Raw genomic sequence first — 18,638 nt, forward strand, 5'->3', positions numbered from 1 at the left:
TCTGGCTTTAGCTGGGCCACGTCTGAATATCATCACAACCCAGTGACTGATTATTACTTGAGAGGAGAAAACCCCACAGCCACTACACATCTAGATTGAGAGAGAGAGCAAGGAAGGAAAAGGAGAAAAGCAGCCACAGAGGACAGGCGAGCCATTCTGAGCCTTCCTTCCAAGCAATGGGAGACAGACTGCTGTTAGTGGGTCCCCACAGGAAATATCCTGTGGCTGTCCTGAAACATTATGTGCTGCACTAAGTGTAGAGTTCCCAACACCTGAGTTGGGTTCCCAGGGAATTGCTAAAGGTGTCTGTGGTTTCCACCAGATCTAGGATTGGAAAAATTCACCAATAACATTTAGAAAAGCAAAAAAAAAAAACCTTGAAACAAACGTCTAATTAAAATAATAATAATAAAAAAGAAACCCTCAACCACCCAAAACACCTACACAGTAAAACTGTAGATTTAATATTACATTTAATAATTTAATGTAATCTCTTAAAGAGAACACAAACTATAAAGCTGCACCAAAAATGTGTCTATATAACTCCTTGACTACAGCTGTCCTACAAAAGTCAATCTTCCTAATTTAAATTTTGAGGTTTTTCTCAACAGATGCTTCAAATAAAAGGTGTGGCTGAGCCCTGCAGAACACCAAGAGACTCGTGTTAAAAAAAAAAAGGATAAATTATTATAGAAATTATTTTGTAACAGGATAACTTGAAATACCTAAACACTAGGCATTACTTTGAAGTTGTACTTTCACTGCTCCCCTCTGACTTTGCAGCAGGAAGATACTTACTTTTTTTTGATGCTCATTTTTAGAGTTGAACCATAATTAATTTTACCTTTATGTTAAGGGTGCAAAGGGGAAAAAAAAAAAAAAAAAAGACATTTCTCTTCACACAAGCAAAGCCCAAAGTTGATCTTTGTTGCATTTGTGATGGAAACGTAGATGATTTCACATCTCTGGAAGAATATTTATGGAAATTTCCAGGAAGTTTCACTTCTAAACCACTTTCCCATTCTATATGAATACATTTCAAATTGAGTGTCATCTAGCAAATAGCAATTCTACAAAGGGTATACCTGCTTTGGTATCTGTCCAAAGTTATTAATGAATCCTATGGTAGCTGTCTCTTTTAATGGATCATTGATGTTATATATGTCCACTTGCCCCTCATAGAAGAGATGGTGAAAGACATTTACAGCTTCTACCGCAGCAGGACCTTGCTGTTTATAGCCAAAGATCAAGTCAATCCACTCATGCAGGTGTGCACTCACAAAGTCACATTCCAGAGCCTGAAATTCAAAGGACATGCATTAAAACTAGCTGTATCAGTCATCCATTGAGTCTACTACACCTGCCACAACAAAAAATGCAGAATATATTTTGACATATTCTTGTTATGTTTTGATGAAGCTTTTCATTGCAGCAAATCTTGCCTCAATGTACTCCCTAGCCAAAAAGGAAGGAGAGGAGACACCAGTTCTACAGACCTTTGCAACAATTAGCCATCAATGCAGAACTCATGGATTGGCTAGTAGTGGTGACTGCACAAATCAAGTTTAGATTAACATGCAGTGGGAAGTCCCAACTGACATTTTATATTGTCATTATTAAAATGCAAATTACCTCCCGATGTACTCTGATAAATTCACGAGGATCTCCTTTTGCCCATGGGGGGAGTATTACATCACCAAGTTTAGTGCCATTTTGTTTGCAACCTATTAAAAAAGAAAAAAAATTTTGGAGAGAAGCATTGAAACTGCACTGCAACAGCAATGGTGAAAACAAATTATATATATAAAAAAAAAATCAAATTCTAACACCCTTCCTTTATAAAGCAAGCCATTTCAGTCTTGTCTTTAAAATACTATGTCACATTAAAATGTCAGGCAATAAAACATGAAAAATTCTGCCTCAGTTGATCAGGTAAGAGTGTTCGCAGGAGGAAGAATTCAAATATTCCTTGCTAAGACTTCTGAAGATGATGATAGCATTTCAGTTCTTCAAAACATTACCCTTCTAGTGAGAGGCATTGATTAGACTACTCCTCCTCAGTCTTCACAACTTCATAATGTACAGTCTGAACTCAAAACCTTTATGTTACCCCAACAAGTGCTCTTGGAACATGATTATTTTGTCTTTGTTTTTATATTTAAGTAAATTTCTGCTCATCTCTCCTCATCATGGGAAAGACCCGCTGTGGTGCATGAAAGTTAATGAAAACAATAGCCAGTAAAACAGCCTTCTGCAATCACTGCACAACCAGACTCTCGGTATGTCAGTTCAGCTCGCACCTAAGCAGCCAACCCTGCTACCGGGATCTACCATACCTACCGAGAGTTACCATAGCAGCTCTCCAGTTTGCACCCAGAGGAATCAGCACAGCAAGGTTCATTTTCTTACCTCTTTTCGACTTCCTTGCTCTTATTCTATGAGGAAAACTGGAATAAACGTGCTAGCCCCAACTTAAGAGAGGACATAATCTCCTGTATTTGGCATCTGCTTAGTACATATATAGCAATGGCATGTCAGTTGAGTATATTTTGAAGAAAATAAATCCCAGTACGAGACAGTGTAACAGCAAACTGTACTGAGAAGCCTTGGTGGAACAGTATTTCATCCCAGGATTTATTTTCTTCACAATACAAACATTCTGTATCAAGGAATGAAATTATTGTTTTATCCATGAGAATGGCTTCACGTCACAGGAGTACAGGCTAAATATTCATTTCCTAACAGCGAAGAGCTAACCGGTATCCCCCTAGGCTACACACCCAAGGATGTTGGCAATTCCCCTGGGCATACTCTGGCCACATACATTTATCTGGGTCCCAGTAGCCCCCTTCCTGCTCTGAACATGAAATGGTGGCATATTGCGATTACTAGAAAATGTATTTGTTAAGACTTCCCAGTTATATTCTTGTTTTGTTGCTTGTTGCCAAGAAACAATTCCATGTTTCCTATTAGCTCAGAGGAACACCAACAAATTTCCAAGTTTACGGGGGTACACAAGTACATTGCTCCAACAGAAACATCGCTTGCGCCACCAGACTTTGAATCTTCCTCTCTTTTTTTCTGGGAGGAAGGGGAGCAGGGTTGCTACAAATTAACTCAATCAAAAGCATCACACGACATTTGACAGTTGTTCATAACAAAACCTTTTCTACTGTTGTTCCAAATGCTCATTGAAGAATTTCTAGGACTCTGATGGTCACAGTTCAAAATTATCAAATACAGAGCTAAGCGGACAAGACTTCAACATTTTTCTGGTAATGGCCATACCCTTCTGCGTGAAATATACTTGGGAGAGGTTTTGCGGGGTGTTATTTTGGTTTTGCTTTTATTCTGTAAGGTTGTGCTTCCAATCTCTGACAATACATTTTGAATAAAGGATTTGAGGCCGTTAAAACCTACAGCTTGATTAATGTTTATTATTGCTATTAGATTCACAGCACAGAGCTCAGAACATAAGAGTTTAATGCCAGTGTTACGAGTGACACACACACTAAGGAACACGTACCTCCTATGGCCAACAGGTGTGAAATTTGACTCCTGTAGAATAATTGCGCTCACAAAAGCTAACTGTCACATTTGAACAAGACCTTTAGGAATACTTTAAAAGGAAGTTCTAAAAGTGAGAACTGTCAAACAAATTTTGCAAAGCTTCAAAAAATAGGCAAAACATATGGTGAACACCATCATGGAGTAGCAAGTTACACGGAGAAAAATGCAAACTAGAGAAACTTCAAGTAAAACATGATTATCTGTGTGTTTTGAACTGGTAAAAAACCAAAAATCAACTAAAATATGCCACTCCAAACAAAAATCTTTTTTGGGTATGTCAATGTCTTCCTCAGCAATTCTCAGAACAAACTTTGCATCAACTGCTTAAAACGAACATGCACTGCTTGAGAAAAATATCTCAAGTGTGATAAATCTGAAAAAATAAATCTGAGGTATCACAGAGGAAATAAGAATTCCTGCTACACTCTTCTTGATGAAACAACGAGTTCTGAATCATTCAAACTTTCAAATATAACACTGAATAAACATGTAGTATCAGGAAATACCAGTAGTGCAGTCCTGCTTGTGCTTTAAGTCAGAACGTGCAAGTCATCTATCATTTTCTCATGCAGTTAAACAAATCTTTTTCTGCCCGTATTACAAGACACTTTTCTCATTGACAGACTGTATGGCACTGCTCTCGCACCCGTAGCAATGCTATCAATGCCTACCTAGGTCAAAATTGTTGGAATTGAGCAGGAACTCGGGGAGGTAGAAGAACTCTGGGATGAGCTCCTTCACGTCTGCCATATTGTGCTTCGATGCTGAATACCAAGCCTCCCGTACGCTGTGAAACATTCGGTCAGCCAGGTCAAAGTGACCGCCCTGCAGGAAGGAGTGAGAAGCATGTCAGCATCAGAGTATCTCTCAGCACAGTAGATTTTGCCAAGAAGGTAAATCAGAACATCCTCTGCCCAGTAAAGACACTATAGAAGGTAGCATGTTTCTTCCTCTAATGCAAGGGATTTCAACAGCTGCATTACTTTTCAGTACACAATAACAGTAAACATAAACCACTGAGACACAGATATACAGAATTTTAAGATGACAGTCATCTAGTCCTATTTCAGTTTAGTCTCCTCCAGAGAAACACAACAAATCTTTTTGCCTGATGGGTTCTGTCTAGGAAAATATTTGGCATGTAATGTTACAAACCCCATTACCCATCAAACCAGCAAACAATTCCAGGCTCTGCAAACATTTGTTTACTTTAACACTCAGTACTAAAATGGCTCTTTGGATAGACATATTGGTTTAAAATAACAATCTTTCAACACCTTCAGCACAGAACTAAACAACTGGCATATGATTCTTTCAACAGACAAATAAAGCATGATAAGCAAATACATTTTTCACAATAAAACTTGCTTTGTTTTTTGTCTGCTGATATTTTGTTCTGCATACGTTTAGAAAAATGTTCAAACTACAAGAAAAAAAATTCCATTACATCTTTTACAAAGAAACATCAAAAACTTCCCAGGCAGTAATAGCTCTGCTAAAAATATTTCTTCTACCATATTTGATGAAAACAAAGCCAATTAATCATATTTTTCACTTAGGTCTCAAACGTACAGCAGGAAAGAAACACAAGGTGAAGTGACGTAATTTTTACCTGTAACCTTAAGAAAATCTGAGTAAAAGGCTCCATCCGGACAAGGTAGGAAGCCACTATCATGGCTGATGAATAGTGGGTCCCATAGTGATAAGCTGGCGTTTCCCCTGCAGAAGATGAAAAATCATAAACACAGAACGAATAAAGCAGTTAGGTAACAGAATCAGTACTAACTGGAAAAAAATTAACCACTTGAGTTTTGGCTGCAGTCCAGCAGCCCTAATTCAATGGGCTTCTGCAGAGCAATACTGAATGGTTAGTCATTTTTTATTTTAAGTAATTGAAATGTTGCAGCACAGCTATGGTGATTTCTGCTGAAGAAACTTTTTTTTTTTTTTTTAAAGTTTTAGTATTTTTGGTTACTGTGGAATTAAAGGCTTGGGCAGAAACTCATCTCAATTGTTGGCTACAGGTTTTGTACAGCTTTTACTTTCTTAATTTCCTGGCAAAAGGTCTGCATAAATACATTTTGAACATACTCATTCATTTCTAGAAATAAATGTCTTTGCCACCTGTTGTTGTTTGATACAGAACAGCACTGCAGTAGTTAAACAGGTTTGTGTCTTCAATAAAAGCACACAAGAAGAAATTATCATATAATGGCTGCCTTGCCAAACACGTTTTATATTCGATATATAAAGAAACTCTAAAATCAAGAATACCAAACTTAATTGCATCTCCTTCTGAATTTTTTTTTTTAGCTAAGAAAATGCTGTCTCCTTAGCAAAAAAACATGCATTAAGGTAAGAAATGAAAGAGCTAGAGTACTGCTAATGCAGAAGTACTCCCATTCCTTTGTAGAACTTACTTTCTTGCAGCAGCACTCAAACTGTATTATTAGAGACAGCTGGTTGTGCGCTTCACGTCCCTGCCCATTCTAGCCTTTAGACAATGTTAAACTGTTCTGAATGCACAACTGTTTCACCTTTATTTTTACATATAAACAAAAGCTGTCATTTGGATTTAAAACAAACAATACCACAAGAAAACCAATGCCCCTTTGCTCTAATTTAGAATTTGTTGGAGAGTCACTAAAAAACGTGGTAATTTCTGCATTTCCACATCCAGACCTCTTGACTCACAATATTAAAATCCCTGACTCCTTCCCATCATGTGACAGGCACACGTCCCTCTGCTCTTCCTGCAGGATGTATCATTACTTACCATTGGGATCTTCCCAGTCTTTGTATCGCTTCTTGTACTGGGCTAACCTGTCTTCTGTTTGAGCTCCCATGGGCTTGGCCAGGTTTCTGAATGTCTTGGGATTCGTAAGATCCAGTTCCTTTAAAAATAAAACAGACATCGATTTTATAAAAAAAAAACCCAAAAGCCAAACAAACTCTTTCAACACTGCTGATTACCATATTGTACGCCACATACCTCCTAAGGCTGTCATCTTTGGTTTCTACACACACAGCAGGTGCAATGTTGGATGTGCTTAAAACAGTCCTTCAGTATGATCTAAGAGATTCAATGTTTTTCATTTGAAGTCACATCTGGGCTCCAGATAATTTTTGGCCTACTCCCCTCATCCTGTTCCCCAATTCCCCCTGATTCTGTTCTGGAATACTCAACATGCACCCTAACAGTATCTTAGGTTATGGTCTGGCTGGTAGCAATGGCTGCCCACAAAAGCATTAATGTTGCATCTTTTTCAAAAGCAAATTCTTCACCGTGGGGCCACATTTCATAGTAGCCCCTACCACAGTCTTCTGGAGAAGCATGCTTTCTTGGTGGGCATAATGTCCTTCAGGATATTCAGCAGAAAGCTAATGCAAAGACTTACAGGAACTGCAGCAACACAGAACAGGCAACTGCCTTAAAACAAGCTATGTATCCCGGCCCTCACCTGTGCACAGTCCAATAACATCCGTAAAATCAGCGCAGGTAAGGACTTGCCCACATGGGACAGCCAAGAATCTCTAATACCCTACCCACTGGTAAGAGGGAGGAACATTACAAAATAGTTGAAATCAGACAACTGGCGATAAAGACAAGCCTCGGTTTTTACCAAGGCAGTATGAGCCAGCTGTAATATTTTCAAAACCTCCAACAAATAAAACATTGCTGACAAGGCTGACAAGATATTTTGCTTACCTCTGAATCATAGTCGGCGAGGATCCAGGGAAAGACAGGGTACTGCATGAGATCATTATAGGATCTGCCCGCCAGAGTGTTTAAGTGCATCAGGTACTGGAAGTTACTGATTTCTCCTCTCTTAAGGAAGACAGATAACAGCACTGTAAAGTGTTCACTTTACAACAACCAAACATCTACACTGCCAGACTGTCAAAGTGTTCAGCTCACCCCAAACATACCAAACTTACTTTAATATTACAACGCTCACTCTACTTTTGCAACAGTCCCTCCCCTTGCATTTTCAACAGCAGAACCATTTCCTGTTTGAGGATGATATCACAAAATGCTACAAACTAAAATGCTGAGATACACTTTCTATAGCAGTATACTCCACCTGTTCGAATAAAAGGATGCAACTTATGTGCACTGATTAATTACGTATCACTACAAAATGTGGAATTTAATACAAAAAACCCCGAAAATTTTCATACTTACTTCCCATCTTTGAGTAACAGATTTTTCTCCCACTAAAGTGCTAAGCAAGCCAGACCTAATGGGAAGAAGGAAGTGCATTTTCTGACTTAGCAGTAAGATCTGGGTTACATCTTCACACGACAACCCAAAGTTTTAAGATTAAAACTTGTAAAATGTAACAACTAGAAAAACGGGGCTTTGTTCCTTTTTGCTTTAGCAGTGCCTTTTTTTATTTCTAAACACATACTGTTAAAGTTATGCACATTAATTATGCAATTCAGTGCAAGTACAAATGTATTGAACAGGCTGCCGATAAGGAAAAAATCTTTAACAACTTGGACAAATCTAATGGCTTTGCCATTCCAATTCCTTTCAAAATGTAACTGTATAGCGATAACATTAATCCTGATAGCATATATTAATTAGTAAGATGATACACCAATGCTGCCAATGATATTAGTATATTTAAAATAACTGGAGCACAACACCACTAATTATTTATTTTGGTAATGCGAGGTTGCAGTACTCTCCAGTGAATCCTGACCTTAATGCAGGCATCATTTACTTGAAACTAATGAGCTATAGAGCATGTGAGGAACAGAATCACCTACCCTTGCTCTACGCTGGTGTTTGGTCTCTGCCCAGACACTGACTCTGAACTGTCCGTTAGAGATGGCACCACAGCCAAAAACCTGCATCAGCAGTTAAAAGGAGATTAAGGTTAGTGTTTCTGTCCTCGGTATGTCTTCTCCTTAGAAATAGAGTGCGTTTAGTACAGTTACAGACTTTGAGCAGCTACGTAACATCTTCAACCCAAATTGGCCTGATCCTTTTCTTGCTGAACATGTACTCCAAGTTTCGCATGCAGACGTTGCCGCTTCCTAGTGGTTCTTTCATGCAGCACTATGTTGCTATCAGGTTATCCACTGCCTAACACCCATCTTGCAATCTGCTTCTGGTTGTCAGGTCACTGGCTCAAATATGGTTCAACACAGTTATTTGCAAATATTCAGATTAAATGTTCTAACTTATTTTACAATACCTTTGATAAACTTTGTTTCTAACTCCTTTTTGGAAAGCTAGAAGATAGTTCCGTCCATCTCCTGAGAAAACTTCAATTGCAATTGGCTGAAAATAAAGAGGACAAACTCATGTCAACACTAACACACTTGCTCGTCACCTCTGAAGGTCAGGCGCAGACCAGTTTAGTCACACCATACTACATCTGACACCAAATTATGGCGAAGCAGACTTTGCTTAGTGCAGCCAGATGTTTTATTTTTGGAACACTGAAATTCACTAATATACCCAAGAAACTAAACCATGGTAAGCCAAATGTTCAAACAAGAATGCCCAACTTAAGCACTTCAATTTCAACAGAGCAAATAAGCTTCACTTTCCAAATACTGATCAGTGATGTATTTATTTTACTTTTTAAAAACGGCAGCATCATCAAAAAATTCCAAAGTTGGCTCCTCAATCCAAATATGGTGTCCAAGTTACCTGCAAAAGGTATCTCCTTTTATGTACTTCCTTGATATCTTCATACGCAAAAATGCTGCATGTTCTTTTGAGTTGACTTGGACCTTGCCTTGCTCCCCTAGGTATGATTGGCTCATGCATCCTGTAAATGAGCATAAACAGGCAAGAGAGAGGTGATTAAAAAAGACATTATATGAAAAGAATTATTCTTTTAATTCATATGCAAGTGCAGTTACAGAACGGCTGATTTTCACAATATACCATACTACATTCAGGAATTTGTGAGCACAGAGGAAACTGCTCCTGAGGTCTTTCTGAATCTGACATTATTTTGGAGTTGGCTCCTCAAAAATCTCATTAAATACTTCTTGTTCAGCTATTAAACACTGAGGAAACTCTATTAATCTACTCACTTTGGAGGCAGTGTCTCAATATCCCGTATTTCTCTGGTGGCTGTCATGGTAAATCCATCAATGACATAGAAGTGCTCTTTCCCAAAGAGAAGCAGCCCTTCGCTGGTGTCAAGGCCCTGAACCCGAGCACAGCGGTACATATGCTGAATCTGTAACGAAAAAGCAGACACTTAGCAAAAGCAGGTTAATGAGCTCAGGCTCAGACCACTGCTTGCTTAGAATGAGTTCCAGATGCTGCTTTATCACTTGGAGATACAGCAAAATTTCTGCTGTTTTGCCCCTTAATCAGAGATATTTCTAACACCTGCCATCAGCAATTGGGAAGGGAATTAAACAAAGTCTCCTCTGTATGACATAGATCTATATATTTACCAACTTACTCACTTGCACCACACTTCTTGAGCACATTTTAGAACCTGTAGCCCACCTGACTACGATCACGAATGTATTTACTGGTGTACTTCAGACAGACAAAGTCTGAAATACCAAATATGCAGCATGGTCATTCAACACTGTTCTTGGGGATAAAATACCAGTTATCAAGGTTTGTCATTCTAACAAAGGGAACAATTAATTATAGACAGTCTGCCAAGTTCAGTATTTGTATTTTCCATGTGTAGTTTCTGTCTGGACTCATTAAGCTGACAGAATAATAATCCAAGCATGGGATAGCTCATCGCTTTCATTCCAGGACAGGTTCTTTTTTCCCTAGCAGACAGAAGGACCGAGAAAGAATGTTTCCAGTACAGGGTTTCCAGAGCACACATTTGGTTTCAAGGAAGAAGCTGACAAAATATTCAGCAAATTCAGCTGTAGATCTGGGAACGTATTTAGGTCATTTATTCATGCTTGTGACATGTAATGAGAAATTCCAATACACAAGTGCTTGGTGTGTTTGAAGTACACAGTACCTTCTCTCCTTCTTCGAGAAGTCGAAGCAAAGTTGTATTGTCAGTCTTCTCCTCTTCATCAATTGAACTCCCCTCAACAATTTGATCCTGCGATTGGTCCTGGTTCTCATCATCTCCTCCATCAGGAGCAGAGCGAGATCGTTTCAGGGGAGGCTTCACCAGGCCTGGAAAAGAAGAACAGAGAGAGATAAATAAAAACCTGACACACAAAAAATTAACTTTGCAAAACCTACTGAATGTTGAAATTATTGATCCAGTGCTAAGACAGAAAAACAGGAGTCCTATGGGATCCGCATGCTTATCTTAATGCAAATGCATGAGAAGATATAAAGGCAGATAAATTTCAAGAAAACAGTTCAAGGACAGAACAAGTGATCTAACCTTTGACTCTTGCAATAGTGTCCTCCCCGTGTTCTGGCTCCTGCTGAGTTGTTTCACCCACTGTATGCTCTTCTATAGCATCCTGAAAGACTGCAGGGTTTCCAGATGCCAGACGCATGTAGTACTCCTTACTGTCATAACTTACAGCTCTTCGGTAACGAGCAGGTTTCTTAGAGATAATTAAAGAAATTGCTTGGTCAATCAACACCTCACTCACTTCAGCAAACGTCTTTCAGGCATACTGTGTGCAGCACAGCATGTGCCCATGAAGTATTTTGTGCGTGCTCAGTCATACACCGACCCACACAGAAAGAGACACTCTTCAGAAAATCTAACCTGTCAGCTAATTTGCAAGGGAGCTATTCGGCCACTCAGGTAATAAGGGGGTTGCAGAAATGCCTGCCGGTAAACCTAACAACATGGGGAAAAAAAAAAGAAGTGTGGCCAGTATGTTATGAACTGTCACAAAAGGCTGGGATACTTGTGCTTAAGATTGATAGATCAGATGGCCATTTTATCATCTTTCTTTACTCCCTACAACATACGCAGCTTACTCGTTAGCCAGCTGACTTCTTCGCTAGGCAATAGTTTAAACAAAAAATCGCCTCAAGGAAAGATACAGGTATGTGGAACTTGATATGAAGTAAAAGCAGCCAGGGACCAGCTTTAAGGCTCAGAAATTCTTCATCAATTCAGTTGTTTCATTTTTAGTAAAGAATCTGATGGCTTGTGGGTGGGAGACCGGCACAAGAGTATCCATTTAACCAAAGTAATTCTTCGAGCATCGTTTGTACCTTTGGGTGATGATAACAGATTATGATACATTTCATTATGGTGGTGGTGTGGTGTTTTATTGGTTTGGGGGGTTTTGTTTTGTTTGGGGTTGGTTTTGTTGAGTTTTTTTGTGTGGTTTTTTTGGTTGGTTTTATTTTTTCCTTTGTGCATTCCATGCCCCACCACAGGCTAATTCTTATGTTCCTCACTTGATTATGGAGGTAACATTCGAAACAGAAGTAAGAACTGAATGAGGACTATACCTATGTCAGAATGATCATAGAAGACATAGGTAAAGATAAAAGAGGTATTAAAGAGCTAAGAGCCTTTTCTGAAATTAAAACACATTGATGCACATGGATGGATGAAAACCCATTGATTTTATACTGCGGCTGAAAATTTTCTTCTCTGACTGCTGTTTAACCCCACTCTCAAACTCTAGAAAGCTTTGTGAATGTGTTCAGTTCTCCATCACAAATAAATTTTGGTTTGTTTGTAGCATTATTTTCCATTAATTGCAAAATTAGCTTGGGATAATTACAAAATATGATTATAAATCCAGTACAACGCTTTACATTATGTAGAATTGTAGAATATCACTGCCACTTCAGTCAAGATCTTCCCTTGTCCACTTTTGCAGTCATAACTGGAAATACATAAAATGTGATTTTAAAAATTTTTTTGTTGTTGTTGATCTGTAGGATAGTATAGTGGGAAATTAAATGACCCATAAAATCAAACTAGCTTTATTACAAGTGGATGCTCGGGATGACAAAGAGATTAAGATCAGTGACATGGAGATTTATTATTTCAGGTCAGATTGACTGCCCCCAAAATAAAAAAATTTAAGGTACTGTGATCTAATTTGCTCACTTACGTTCAACTAAATCCTAACTAGCACTGCTAACATGAACAAAGGAAAATAGTAACAATTTATATTAGATATTCTGTATAACTGAATTACTTGCGTTTAGATGTATTCTAGTTTATTGTTGAATGTAATTCTAAATGAGTGAACCCACATTCCACATTATACTTAGTGATGGGCAAGACTGCAATGTAATTAAAAGAGAAGCAGCATAATACTGAAATGCTTGCAGAGTAGCCACTTCCCAAGGAAGTCCATAATTTTCAAGGCAGGATTTGTATTTTTTGAACAAATGTGTCTATTTCATTAAGAGTAAAAATTAGAAGAGTTGGCTAATACAAAACTACTCTGGGTTCTAACAAAAGTAGGCCTGTTACAGCCCATTAAAGCCAAAAAGAAGAAAAAACTGCTCACCAGATCCGCTCTTAGAAAGAAACACTTACTTTCCCAATAAGTGCTTCCAAGCGATCGTGTTGCCCATGACTAAACATGTTGCACCGACCATTAGTTCAGATCCCAAAGCCACACCACTTCACACAGTGAGAACAGTGATAGCACAGCCCAACACAGCCTGTTAGTGTGCAGCAAAGAAGGTAAGATCTACAGAAAGTTTTATTAGGTGAAGGCTGAAGAAAGCACAGTAACATCTTCTAACGTGATTACTGAAAAAACCCTTTAGGCCTGGAAATATTTACTGAAAGAGCAAGTTGAAAGCCAAACGTAGAAGCCTTGTTAAGATTGCCTAACATGCAGGAGGAAAAAAAGTTGTATTTCTTTCACATTCTTTCAGTCAGTGTACTTGTTTCTTTACCTTTTGAGGAATGGTATCATCAGGTGTCTCGGGAAGTCTACTTGAGAAGTCAGACTGAAAACAGGGCATCAATTATATAAGCATCAGAGAAAGAACACTTTTGAGAAGAATGTATGATGGCATGTTCTCCACTTTGTGCGAATTAGACTGTCAGTACAGCTATTGTGTGTCAAATTGCAAGCAAATGGACCTAATGGTTTAAAACCAGTTGAATGCTATTTTTTGTTTGCTTGTTTTAAGTACTGACACTCATGCTTAATTTGAGGAAAAAAATCCTGCACGCATACATACATGCCTAAAAAGACACAATAAAGACCACTCCATTTCTTAAAAAACGGTGTTCCAAAATGAACAGGAACTGCCGAGCTTTCATAGGCCACGTGCATTTCTGCTACACAGCCACGTTCATATTCGCAGACAGATGAAAGTACATTTCACAAACACACCCAAACCAAGGCCCACAGCCTGGTTTGGGGTTTGGTTTTTTTTCCCCCCTCAGATCCCTGTTTACCGCATTATCTAGCATAAGGCCAAGAACTCAGACTGAAACCTCCCATAGTTATGTGTGCTAGTTTCAGCTGGGGTAGAGTTAATTTTCTTCCTAGTAGCTGGTATGGGGCTGTGTTTTGGATTTGTGCTGGAAACAGTGCCGATAACTCAGGGATGTTTTAGCTGTCGCTGAGCAGGGCTTACCCAGAGCCAAGGCCTTGTCTGCCTCTCACCCCACCCCACCAGCGAGGGGGCTGGGGGGGCACAAGGAGTTGGGAGGGGACACAGCTGGGACAGCTGACTCCGGTGACCCCAGGGATATCCCATACCGTATGACGTCATGCTCAGCGTATAGAGCTGGGGGAAGAAGGAGGAAGGAGGAGACACTCGGAGCGATGGTGTTTCTCTTCCCAAGTCTCCATCACATGTGATGGAGCCCTGCTTTCCTGGAGATGGCTGAACACCGGCCTGCCCAGGGGAACTGGGGAATTAATTCCTTCTTTTGCTTTGCTTGCATGCGTGGTTGTTGCGTTACCTATTAAACTGTTTTTATCTCAACCCATGAGTTTTCTTACTTTGACCCTCCCGATTCTCTCCCCCATCCCACCGTGGGGGGGATTGAGTGAGCAGCTGAGTGGGGCTTAGTTGCCAGCTGGGGTTAAACCACCACACTGTGGTACTTCTCAGCCTCTACAGGCTTGTGAAGATGCCTCTGCTGTTCACTGTCATGAGCACTTAGCTGATGCAAGCATACCTCACCTTATGTTACAATAGCTAGTCTTCAAATGCACTTAGTTTTGAGCCGATTCAGTCCCTTCCCTAAATATACTATGAGGAAACTGGACCTTGCCAACCATTTAAGACATATAGACAGAATACCAGGTAACACCAATCCAGTAAAATATGTTTCTTAAGAAAAACTTAGTAAAAAATATGGATTTTACAACAGGGCATAAAATTACTCATCACAAAATCTTGATTACTTACCAGCAAGTTTGTTTCTTGCTCAGCTTCAGGCATGTAGGGATATTGAATATAAAACATGTCATTTCGCACCATCTTTTTCCTCATTCTGCAGGGACCCTCCGTCATCTCCAACATCCACTTGTCAAGATGGGAGCCAATGGGGGGACCCCACAAACCTCGCTCTCGTAGTAACTCATATTCGATTTGAGACCACTCTTCTGTCACGTATTTTAATGCATTCTGCTGACGCTGAATACAAAGACATTTGTATAAGCATCAGGAATGATACTTTTAAGCCTATCTCTGATGTGCGCAGAGACGTTTTCACTACATTACAGAAAAATGTGCAATAATTCATAATTCTAGTAACATTTTCTAGTACATCTTAATGAGATTTCCAGTGTCAGTTACCATAAAAGCAGGGTTCATATTGTAATCTTCTCAACAAAAAAGGAAAAAAAAGAAGGTAAAAGCTCTGCTTTTATTTTGCATTGTTAATTGAATTTATTTCTAAATGGCAAATATGAAAGAAAGGTAGCACTAATCCACTGATTTTGAAAACAGATTTTAAGAATGAAAGCAAAAATTGTTTTAGAGGCCTTCCTTGCCTGTATTTACACTGGAGAGAGAAGTTACACAAAGCAACACTTGGTGGTTGTTTTTATTTTTAACTAATTGCTTTCAATGACTCGTTTCTCTTGGAAGACGATTTTTTAAGATTTATAGCACACAGCTCAGCAACTAGTTTGAACTAAAGGTCTTTGGGGATGTTTGGAAGAAACCTCAGGGTGCACAGAGCAGCCACTTTCTATCGCTGCATGATTTGGGAAAGGTACCATAAAATTTTCTTTGTGTTACTATAAAAATAAGTGTTTGTACACAATGTTTCTCTGCATCTTCTCTTAATTTTTTGTACAATGTTTTAGAAAGACAGCATATTCTAGCATATTTCCAATATTTCTCTTTTTTCCTTTTTTTTTTTTTTTTTTTACACTATGGAAAGACTAAAGTTTCTTGAAATAAATTAAGTCTTGACATGTAATATTGCTACAAGAGTTTTCATCTACCACCAGATCAAAATGAGTTTCCTCATTTGTTTATTTGATTGCATTTTAAAAATCTTTTAAAATAACAACTGTATCTAAACATTCAAGCATTTCACCAATGATAACCCAGTATTTTCCAAGCTCCGTACTAAAAAATGGGAATTGGTATAACCTAACAAGTCAAAATATCAGTATCAGGAAATTAATCCTCTGAACCATACCTCCTGATATTCTTTATACTGCATATCAACCAGGTCCCGAACCACCGCAATGTGAGTAAACATCCACTGGGAAATTTCCTAATACAAAGGCAAGAGGACAGACAGAATGACACTTTATAAAAGAATATTTTTTTTGAATGAGAAGTCCATGAATACATCACCTTGCTAAACTTGCTCACAAAGGATAGTTTCTTAAAAAAAAAAATAAATTACTGAGATGATGAATTTCAAACTACTGCATGCAACAGTATTTAAAGTTTTGTTTTCTTGGTGTTTTCTCCTCTTTTTTTTGTGTGTGTGTTTTTCTTTTTTTTTTTTTTTCTTTTAATGTATAGGAATATCCTTTAAGAGAAACTGGCAAACATTTGGAAAATATTCCAAACACATGACTAAGACTTCAGAACATTCCCAAACAGCCAAAGATCAGCACTGACAAATATTACTACTTTTTCTCTATTTCCTTTTAAGGAATATTTTGTGGATGCCGCCTAGTTTGTTGGAAATCCTCCAGACACCCAGCACTGCCTCACTCGGTACGCAATACACCTGTTTTCACTTACTGCTCCCTCTACTGATACAGCCAGCAACGGTTCCTGTCAGCTCAGTTTGTGAGCTTCTTCCTTTTCGTTTTAATGTGTATGTCCGCTCACCAGGAAAAGGACTGAGAGCACGGAGAATTCTTTATTTTATCAAAGCCACTGAGTAATTTTCAGATTAGAAAGAGAACCGGCAATGTATTTTTTTCCACAGGAGACAAACTCCTGATTAAGTCAATAGGTGTTACACATTTCCTTGTGGCAGGAATACACCTGCCCTCCTTGGCCCAACATGCCCCCAGTGTTCCAAGTGCTAAATACTCCAAAAATTTCAAACCTCTCCCTTTCCTTTGTTTTCAACAACTCAGATACTTTATACAACTCCTTGCAGTGCCCCACCAGGTACCGTCCTACTGAGAGCACCACTGCTGTACTACTCTAGTCTAACTTTCTTTTTACATATTATTATTTTTTTTTAAGCAACCTGGTTTGTAAAGTGAATGTCCAGTTCTACTATCATGTATTATTTTGCCGAACTCTTCTCTATAGTACAATAAAAGCAGTACAAAGCAGCATTTGTTTAGTTGTGATACATACATGCTCACATAGGGATTTTCCTAAACCACATAATCCTGGGGGCAGGATGGAAAAAAGGACAAGCATCTCACAGCTTCCATTTCAGAGCAGTATTGCCAACTGAATTACAGGCCCAGATTAGCAAAGCAGTAAAGCACGTATGTAACCAGAAGCAGCTCAGCAGTCTCCCTAACGACAAAGAGTTTAACTCTTGGCTTAAATGTTACAGATGTGCAGATGCACCTACTAGATTAGGACACAGAGAAGCAACATGCCCAGTCTGGATATTGAAAAAGGGGAAAGAAAACCAAGCACAAGGTATCACTTCACACTCTGCAGGATTCCTTACATTGAGATACTTACCACAAACCCTGAATATACATTGCTGGATTTTTAGACTGCGTGTTATTGACAGAAATTACCTGTGTAGAGAGGTTGTGTTTATTGAGCCCACTCTCCTTGCGGCTTCTCCTGGAACCTGTTAGTTTAGAGAGGCCGAATCCACTGCTAACTCGTGAAAGTTTGGACTGCGTGGTTGGAACCAAAGCCTCCCCTCTACTGATGCATTTCTTCTCATGAGCTGAAAAACAAAAAGAAAGTGTTGGGAGCACTTCATAGGTGTTATTTTTTTCCTCTCCTCATTATAGTTGTTTTTTTTAAATAGAACAATCTTTTCTGCAGTTTTAAAAGGTGAGTGTTTTGGGGATTAGGGGTTTTGTGTGTGTTGGTGGGTGTCTTTTTGTTTGTTCAGGGGTTTCTGTTGTTGCTTGTTTGTTTTTAAGAGAGCCCAGCAGCGCACACATTCATATCAAACATTCATGACTCGTATAAGGATAGATCTCTAGGTGGAACCTGGGAATTGCTTGAATTTTGACATGAAGCATGGCAAACAGATTTGTTACCGCTTTTATCAACTATCAAAATTGGGGTCTATGAGCTATTAATTCTTTCCTCATCTGAAGAGGTGAAAACCAGCTATGTATAAACAAAATCATCACCTAGCCTCCCTCTACCCCACCAACTTTAATTTTGCTGATTGACATCCCTTAAAGAACAAGTGGGCATTCCAAAGAAGGGAGACGGCGTCTTGAGAAGTATTTTTTTTCTCAAAACAGTTACAAAGATAACAGAATTTATATTGTTTATGTTAGAAGCAGTAGATACTAGCGGAAAAAAATGCAGCTGAGCACCGTATCTCTAACCAAAAAGGAGCTACAACATGACCCCACTAACCAATCTGGCAGCAAAATGCTCTGTATTGAGCGGAGAAGCTAGGTGGGCCTACTGCACCTTTTTGTGGACATACAGCCATCCCTGCTGATAGTCAAGTCCACAAGGCTGGTGTGCTTACTTTAAAACTCTAAAAATAAATCACAGTTTAGTTCAACTCTCTCAACAGTTTAACGTTCTCCCGATATTCAGCTAATGG

At 38.9% G+C, this 18,638-nt stretch overlaps 1 protein-coding gene across 1 annotated transcript in view; it reads right to left on the reverse strand.

The window, feature by feature from the left end:
* Nucleotides 1-18,638, reverse strand: part of WDFY3 (WD repeat and FYVE domain containing 3) — a gene marked incomplete at its 5' end in the record, with an annotated part of 75,027 nt that overhangs the window by 12,202 nt on the left and 44,187 nt on the right. The window contains 17 exons of the mRNA XM_009698546.1: nt 1,086-1,298; nt 1,633-1,724; nt 4,242-4,395; nt 5,183-5,289; nt 6,347-6,464; nt 7,280-7,399; nt 7,757-7,811; nt 8,347-8,427; nt 8,778-8,863; nt 9,239-9,359; nt 9,631-9,779; nt 10,542-10,705; nt 10,923-11,091; nt 13,376-13,429; nt 14,852-15,079; nt 16,098-16,175; nt 17,632-17,789. Of these exons, the coding sequence (XP_009696848.1) occupies nt 1,086-1,298; nt 1,633-1,724; nt 4,242-4,395; nt 5,183-5,289; nt 6,347-6,464; nt 7,280-7,399; nt 7,757-7,811; nt 8,347-8,427; nt 8,778-8,863; nt 9,239-9,359; nt 9,631-9,779; nt 10,542-10,705; nt 10,923-11,091; nt 13,376-13,429; nt 14,852-15,079; nt 16,098-16,175; nt 17,632-17,789 (2,147 nt within the window). The remainder of the gene's footprint in view (nt 1-1,085; nt 1,299-1,632; nt 1,725-4,241; nt 4,396-5,182; nt 5,290-6,346; nt 6,465-7,279; nt 7,400-7,756; nt 7,812-8,346; nt 8,428-8,777; nt 8,864-9,238; nt 9,360-9,630; nt 9,780-10,541; nt 10,706-10,922; nt 11,092-13,375; nt 13,430-14,851; nt 15,080-16,097; nt 16,176-17,631; nt 17,790-18,638) is intronic.

This window comes from Cariama cristata, unplaced genomic scaffold (genome assembly GCF_000690535.1).
Source record: "Cariama cristata isolate BGI_N322 unplaced genomic scaffold, ASM69053v1 scaffold6894, whole genome shotgun sequence".
NCBI classification, from domain to species: Eukaryota; Metazoa; Chordata; class Aves; order Cariamiformes; family Cariamidae; genus Cariama; species Cariama cristata.